Source organism: Hippichthys cyanospilos, chromosome 8 (genome assembly GCF_059441005.1).
Source record: "Hippichthys cyanospilos isolate Australia breed blue-spotted pipefish chromosome 8, RoL_Hcya_1.0, whole genome shotgun sequence".
In the NCBI taxonomy this organism is placed as follows: domain Eukaryota; kingdom Metazoa; phylum Chordata; class Actinopteri; order Syngnathiformes; family Syngnathidae; genus Hippichthys; species Hippichthys cyanospilos.
Window position 1 is genome coordinate 12,550,941 of NC_142376.1, and position 8,148 is coordinate 12,559,088.

The following is an 8,148-nucleotide window of genomic DNA, read 5'->3' on the forward strand; positions in this document are numbered from 1 at the left end:
ACCGCAGAGAAATTTAGATACAGTATTTCAATTGATTTGCAATACAGTATTCCCCTTTTTTCTGGAGGCAGTCAAAATGAGAACGCATTACTACTATAGACGTAGTAGTACAGTAATAATAGTAGTAAATAGTAACAGGAATATGAGTAATAAAAGTACTTGTGGTAGTACTGCTGCTGTTGTACTTCTTGATACTGCTATTAGGTTATGGTGTGACTGTAATCGCAAATAGATTCCCGTAAGTTACAAGACAACATGTCACTGTATAGTTTACTGAATTCCGAGTAAATGGAACGCCGCGTCTGGGTTAACAAAATTGAGCGCTCTTTGGGTCCGAGAAAAGCAATAATATCCCGGCGTTTTCACTGCCACCTGTAGGCGTGAGGAAGTATTTGCGCACTGGTAGTTTGAGTTTCCTTTTCTTTTTCGTAGTGTGGGTTATTTAGCGTGCAATTTTTTTCGATGCAGTGAAACTTGCGTCAATGCAGAAACAAGATAAAACCGACAAAATAAAAAATCTGACGGAAATGAAAGTTATACCACTTGAGGTCCAGTATGTCTAAATTAAAAACAAACGCACCCTTTCTTCGCCCAGTGACGTGTATTTCCCGCCCTAGCTTCTTCTGCCGTTCTGTCAAAAGTGAATTGAAGCTCACTATTGTGTTTCTCTTATTTACCCGATTTACTTAGCATCCATCCATCATTTGTCTATGGACACGATGCCTTCCGCACACGACTGGATTAACAACCCGCTGGGTGTTGTTGAGGAAATCTTCGGTAAGAAACTCACGCGAACTTTACTACTCAACATGAACGCTCAGCACAGCGTGTGCGTGCAGCTCTGTTAGCTCGGGAGCTCATGGCCATTATGTACTGTACTCGTGACTTTCTATTCATCGGAGGTAACATACATCCTGGTTGTTTTCCGTCAGTTAATAAGTAAAACCCCCTCACGATCGGTTGCAGTAACGGTGGGTTGCGTTTGTGCTAGAAACATGAAGTTTGCGCCCGCGTCCACGCATGCGAATGGACGGGTACACAATATAAGAATACTGTATATGGAACTCCAAACTGATCAGTTAAAAAAACAAAAACAAAAAAAACAATAGCTACAAGTAAGACTTTAATTCCTCTAATTTTATTTTAGTTGTCACCCCATTAAGTTTTTTTGTTTTTTTATTACATTTTATTTTCCTATGGATGCTCCAGTTATTAAAAATGTATGACTTGCACATGACTTTCATATTTGTCTTTCCTGGTGTATCAAAACTAATGAGTTTTAATTTGCTCTTGTTGCTATTTTAGCTGCATCTCAGAACAACCCAAATTCTGGTTGGGAGGCAAAAGTGGTTGAATTCTTCAAAGGTCGTTTAAATGAAACGGATGCCCACACTTGGGTAATGTTGAAACTTTTTTTTTTTTTTTTGCCTGTCAGAAAGTACTTTGTCTTGAAAATATTAATATATTTATATTGTTCTAGGTTCCATCGATGAATGACGTCCCACTGCACTACCTAAAGCCTGACAGCCTGGTCAAGTTCCGCTGTTCAATTCAGGACATGTTTGATCCAGAGTTTTACATGGGAGTGTATAAAACTGTTGATCCATCATCACAAACTGAAGTGAGCACTCACATCATTTTCTGAGTCAGGATTTCTTCACACAGACACGTTCTAGTTGACAGCACACTAAATCAATATATTGATTACTGAGGGTTTTTTTCTGTCTAGGTGTTAAGGTGTGGAAAGTATAGAGATGTGGCTGAATGTGGGGTAAGTTCATCTCTGTTCATTCTAGAAGCATAAACGCCCCAATTAATGACTCTCGTGTACACCTTCAGGTGGATTTTAACTCCAAAGACACAGTGACCTCCGAAAGACAAACTTTTTACTGTGTACCTATTCCTGGGGAAAACTCTTGGGTCAAAGACATATCCTGATCTCAACGAAAAACCGTGTAAACATGTGATATTTTGAATTATACATTTACTTCATTTCCCTTAACTATGTTGCACTGTTATGCTGAATCGAGTCAAGCCAGAGTGTTGCCGTCCACCTCGTACCTGCCCAACAGACAAAAGCGCAGCTATGAAGATGATGATGTCGATGGCATGGATGCTCAGCCACAGAAACAGAGAGAACATCATGCAGGTATGACAATGCTGTCACAATGTAAAAAAAAAAGTTCTAATAACTATGTAATGACATTTTATTCTAGAATATCACTGTGTTGCACAGACCGGCTGAGCGCAATAGAATAGTGAAGAAAAAAAAGTGTTTTCCATCCATTCACATTAGTAACTTCTTGGTCACTTCTTTTTCTGCCTTTTATTATTATTTTTTATTTTGTTTAAGCATGGGCAGTTCACCTTAATGAGAATTTCTCTGACAGCAACAGTTTTTGCTGCAAAGTTTATTTCCAATTATAGTCTTTAAGGTGTTAAATGTGGTAGCTAAAAACAAAAAGCATAAAAATGTGTTAATATAAAAACAGCATATGATACAAAATTATAGAACATGAGCGCACACCTCAGGTCTTGCATAGAATGTAATATAATGCTTTTATTGTCATTGTATAGAACGAATTTGGCATCACCCCTTTTATCCACATCATATGTGATAAAAGTTGCAATGTCTAATCTTTAACAAAGTTGAAAAAAGTTTTACGTTTCAAAGTTTGCACTTTATCAATCTCATAACATGTGCAATATTGCTACATTTGTTTACAGAAGTATTTCATGCAAGGTGAGGGTTTGTGATTAGGGAATTATGTATGTTAAATGATAGCTAAAAGGAAAGCATACTTTGTTTTAAATTTTCTGTTATTTTTCCTTTTTTTTTTTATAATTGAGGGGGGAAATGTAGGTTTTATATGTAGAAAATATCGCCCAGCCTTACTCCTATGTATGTAATTGACTATGTCATCAGCGTACATTATTATCTCACATCCAGAGCACACTGACAGCAAGTCATTGATGTAGATACTAATTAAAATTGGACCCAGAATTGAGCCCTAGGACACACCCAATACGTTATCTACAAAACAAGTCAGCTCATTTTTACCAGCTTGTACTCTGTAGATTAAACAAGATTTTTTTTTTTTTAACTCATTTGGTGGCCCCCACCATTCATCTCAGATTTCACAGAAAAAAAACACAAGTGGTGGAATGATTACCCATGAAGCCGAGCTTCATCAGTTGTAGCTTTCCGAATGTCGCTTCCTTCTCATTGTTGCACCCGTAATTACTAATAAATGGAAAATCAAGCCGCGTTGCCTTACACGAGATTCCTCCTGTCTAATGTACAGGTATTCAGAATTCCTCAGATCAACAACACAAGGGCGATGCTCAGCGGCAGGAGACGGAAGTTGCTCCCGGTCACATGACGTCTACCTCACATCTTGACCTCAATTTCCCTCTACCAGGCGAGAAAGGCCCGTCTTGTTTAATCAAGGTATGTCAATCCCCAGGCGGAGTGACGTATATGGCCAAATCTCAAGACGTGATTCTGGCAGGTCTATGAGGACTGGGAGAGCTTCAAACTGAATGACGTCATGGAAGTTTACGGGATCCTCTCAGTGAGCCCTGCTCTCAGCGCTCTGGCAGAAGACAAGTGAGAGACCATTTAGAGCAGTTTGATGTTCTTAAAATGCTCCTAGACATCTTGTTCATTGTTTGTATATCCACGCAGGGACGCGTCCTCATCCCTCATCGATGCTTCGGAGTCAATGGAGACAGCGGAGGAACAGAGGGTGCACAGCCCTCCAGCGTCACTGGTTCCTCGCCTCCATATGCTTTATGCCAAACTACTAGCACATAACAACCCCCTGTTGCCCTGTGCCACCTTGCAAGACAACCACGCCAGTGAGAAAAAGTCCTGGTTTCTCACCAGTGATCTAAAACAAGACATGCACCACAACTTTTTTCACACATAATTCATTTTACACATACAGTACAAATAAGAGGCTTAATAAAAACTTCCTGGTTGTGTAATTTAACAGTGAATAGGTGGGAAGACACTCTAGAAATCTTGACTTTTTGTCTACTAGCTACTGTATTTAACAGACATCAATAATGTACTGTATGTCCTCGTTAAACTTTTTCCTTCCTCTAGTTTTATCTTCAACCTTGAGCGAGATGGCGTCAGTACGGAGGGACTTCCTTGCATATCTAACACATGTCCTTCTGGGTGATTCCCTTGCTGCAGAGTACTTAATGCTGCATCTTATTTCCAATGTGTATGTGCCACATTTATGCATTGTTACCTGGCTGCCTGTCACAGAAGCAGATTTCATCCAGAGCTTTTTTTTTAGGTATACCAGACGAGATGTGCTACCACTAGGCAAGTTCACGCTGAACCTGAGTGGATGTCCTACTATGTCTTCATACACGGAATGCCTCTACAAGGTCATCCAGCAACTTGTTCCTTCTGTGAGTAAAATCCAAGAGTAATTTCATGAGATTGGTGTCAAAGTATTTCCAAGTGTTACATGGACATTGAAAATTGGCAAGTGAATGCTTTAGAGTCGCCACACACTGCGTGATACGAAAATGGTCGTGAGAGGGAATTTAAAAAAAGGGGGGGGGGGGGGCTCGCTTCATTTGAATGCAATCTACATTTTACATAAGATAACTCAACATCTCTAATGATCTAACGATTAGATTTGGGTACTTCCTGAAGCCCCTACCTGGTGTGACTGTATGCATAGTGAAATGTGATGGGTTTTTTTGTTTTGTTTGGGGGGGGGGGGGGTTGCTTTTGAATAGTGTTTTTGACGCTAAAAAATAAGAATTTTTTTTTAGCTAATACAAAGTCAAGGTAGTGACAGTATTTACTTGCATCTTGAAAACACTAAGCAATTATTCAGATACAAATGTTAATTTGAATACTCCCATAATGCATTTCACCGTTAAATACTAGAGGTCCCCTTATTAGGTGTTTTATAATCTATAATTATTTTTTTTACTTGAGTCACTGAAGTCACATATAGCAGCGATCCCCAACCTTTTTATCACCACGGACCGGTCAACGCTTGAGAGCTTTATTGCGGGTTGAGGGGGTGGGCTCAAAAACTGTGTGCAAATTACATGAAGTCAATCATAAAACTGAATTACAAATGCTATTAATTTCAAGGGAAATACCTGGCGCAAAGGAAAACGCTAACAAGCTAAACGCATACAGGGCAGCACAATATAACGCGATGAAAATAAGAACTAATATTAGGTAGCATGTTATCCATATTCACAAGTTGTTGGATCAACAAACAAATACACTTTGGGCATATTATCATACATCAACATTCTTACAGAGAAAGTACAACTTACAGACAGTTGTGGGCCAGATTTCACAGAGACAAAACAACGTGTGCATCACCGACTGCTTTCAAAACCACACCACCCTTCTCACTGTCATATCAACAGCGGCCAGAAGTAATGGCCATAATGTGTGATGTCGTCACATCGTCGGCGTTTAGTGATCTTCGTTCAGTGTGTGGATGACCTAATAATAATAAAAAAAAAAAAAATAAAAAAAAATGTTCCGCTTTCAAGTCAAAATTTCTACAACCGAAAAAGCGAGATAAAAGAAAAAATACTTTAGTTAATCCAACTCCTCTTCTATCTACACACTCTAGTCATTCTACTTGGCCATGACTCTTCACAACATGAATCAAATGCGTTTGGTGCCAAAGAAGGACTATGTGGCCAACCGGCTGGTGAGCGGAGCCTTGCAGCTGGCCAAAAACACTTCCCTCTTCCTTGATGAGACCAAACTGGAACAAGGCCAACTAGACGCGACAGGTGAAACTTGCACATGCTTCGAGGGGACGACCCAAGCTGGCCAACTCCGAAAGCGTGTTTTGACACTAACAAGCTTGCCTCTGTTTGTTTGTGCGTGTGGTGCTGCAGGTGTGCGCAATGTGACAGCTTTGGGGAATGTGATCTCATGGCAGAAGGTTGATTATGACTTTAACTACCACCAGATGGAATTCCCCTGCAATATTAACGTGTTGGTCGCATCAGAGGGGCGCTCGCTGCTGCCGGTGAGGACACGCAATCACACTGATCTCACTTGACGCTACGCCCACGCCACAACCGAGCCTCTCCCCTGCCAGGCCCGAGAGGTGTTAGGTTTCCACCAGCCTCTCCTGAGACTGGATCATGTCCGACGCTGGAGGTTGTTTCCAGCTAGCATCACGCTGCTGTTTGAGCTGTCATTGGCTGGACGCAGAACCCCCCCTCCAGCTGAGGGCTTTAGCATGGGTCTCACTCTGTTGTGAACACTGCAAGGAATGCACTGTGCTATTCCTGTGTGCTGGGCTGTTATGTTGCCATGGCGGCAGCTGTGTGCCATAGGAACAATCTAGAAAGAGGCGTCAGTCTGCAGGGAAGGGCAGCACAGTGTAAACAACCTCCAGGGTTGGTCACAGGTCCAGTTGTTTGTCTTGGCGTGACGGCTGGTCAAGCTTTGCTCCTTGCTGGTGTGCAGTGATGTGATGAAAGCATTCCAACATGTATAAATGTCAAATATTTTCCACCTTTCTTTCTTTGATCCAACAGTCTGACTGTCAGATAAACCTACAACCTCAAGTGGCTCCAGACCGCATGGATGAATATCTTTCGAGCTTCCCCATCCATGCGCAGACCTCCCCTCAGTTCAACAAGTTCCGACTCTACCTAAGCGTGGCCCGGCAGCTGGACTATAGTATATCAGACGAAGTGACCAAGGTGAGACCTTCTCAGTCTCTCTTCCTACTTCCTGGAAAAATTGACAGGAAGACCTGAGCTACAAGCCCAGCAGGCAAAACTTTCAACATAGACTGCAGTCTGAATTAATATATTGAGCAGCCTCTTCAAACTATTCAACCTGTGTTTAAATAGTTTCTTTCCTTGTTGTCTCCAGTCAGTCGAGGATGATTTTGTAGACATGAGGAAGGACGATCCCCAAAGCATTAGTGCTGAGGACCTGCACCGAATGCTTATTGTGGCAAGGTGGGCTTTAGTTGTTTTTCTTCTATTTAGAAAGTACCTTTTAAAAGTCACTTAGACAATTTCAAAATCGGAAATATACTATTTAACCAAAGTGGACTAGCTTTTGACATGCTGTGACTCCCTTAATATGATGCCCGAGATTAGATGTGTGCTGAGAAATGACCAATTTCAGGTATTAGACAGAACAATTTAACCCCTGGGTGTCCGGAGATTTTTTATTAAAATTGACAATATTTCCAATTTTGAATGGCAGAGATGAGCCCGACATGGGCTAGAATTGACATCTAAAGCAGTGGACCCCAACCCCCAGTCCGCAGACCGGTACCAGTCCGCATGGGCTGCACCCAAAACAATGTTTTGGAGATGATTTCGTTTAACAGTTCATACGTTTGTGCTTGATCTTTGTTTTTTTGGCGCCGCCTCTGGCCACTGTTGATCTTATGTAAGGTTGGGGACCACTGATCTAAAGGGTGTACCTCTCCACTTCCCATTTGCAAGCATTTAGAAGAGACGGCAGTCTCTCTGGAAGCCGTCCTGTTTTAACAATCTATGCAATATTTTAACTTCATGTTTTGTTTTGTTTTTTTTGTATGCTTGTCTTTTCATAACACACATCAAAAAGCCAGAGTTGGGTTAAAATTTCCCCCAGGGGTTAATGTTCTTACAATAGATGGCAAAAGGTACATAGTTAACCACTTTCCTTTTTTTTTTTTTAAAGCACAAGAATGTTTTTAAAACGCACAAAATGTGCCTTGGGAAACACTAGTTCATAAGAATGGTGCAATGAGATGCAATTGACCAGCTCTCTGTTGTTAGGTTGCTATCGCTGAGCCTCGGGCACTGCTCTTTGTCTCGAGACATCTGGTTGAGGGCCAAACACATGGAGATTCAGCGTAGTTGCAGGATGGAGCAGCACAAGACCGTCAACGGAAACGAACCATAGTTATTCTCTTGGTTAATGTTATCCTTTTGATACTTAAATGATGAAACAAACGTTTACGCATCCATGTTCACGAGCATTGTCTAGCAGTTGCTACATGCTAGCAGCTAACATCCTTATGGTTGTACACAGTTTTCCATGTTTATAATTGTTTCCCAATGTAAATAAAATTGTAAAAAAATAGTCCAGTCTTTTGTTTTGCACTGTGAATAATGTATGGA

The 8,148-nt window shown here is 41.1% G+C and overlaps 1 protein-coding gene across 2 annotated transcripts; it reads left to right on the forward strand.

The window, feature by feature from the left end:
- The first annotated feature begins 390 nt into the window (after positions 1-390).
- On the forward strand, positions 391-8,115 carry mcmbp (minichromosome maintenance complex binding protein). 2 transcript variants are annotated; one of them, XM_088420868.1, is made up of 17 exons: positions 391-548; positions 691-777; positions 1,306-1,397; positions 1,481-1,621; positions 1,730-1,771; positions 1,840-1,927; positions 2,012-2,149; positions 3,306-3,451; positions 3,513-3,610; positions 3,689-3,861; positions 4,112-4,235; positions 4,311-4,428; positions 5,631-5,796; positions 5,905-6,038; positions 6,556-6,723; positions 6,899-6,987; positions 7,804-8,115. In XM_088420868.1, exons 2-17 carry the CDS (start codon positions 711-713, stop codon positions 7,928-7,930), a joined length of 1,911 nt encoding a protein of 636 aa, XP_088276994.1. In that variant the 5' UTR covers positions 391-548; positions 691-710; the 3' UTR covers positions 7,931-8,115. The 2 variants fall into 2 exon arrangements, with proteins under 2 accessions (XP_088276994.1, XP_088276993.1); XM_088420867.1 differs by lacking the exon at positions 391-548 and having other exon boundaries at positions 614-777.
- The last annotated feature ends 33 nt before the right edge of the window (positions 8,116-8,148 follow it).

Excerpts from the sequence above, each read along its gene's own strand:
- mcmbp (XM_088420868.1), top strand. The coding sequence starts at position 711 with ATGGACACGATGCCTTCCGCACACGACTGGATTAACAACCCGCTGGGT. Across the intron at positions 1,772-1,839 it reads GAGATGTGGCTGAATGTGGG|GTGGATTTTAACTCCAAAGA; the intron begins GTAAGTTCATCT and ends GTACACCTTCAG. Across the intron at positions 2,150-3,305 it reads ACAGAGAGAACATCATGCAG|GTATTCAGAATTCCTCAGAT; the intron begins GTATGACAATGC and ends TCTAATGTACAG.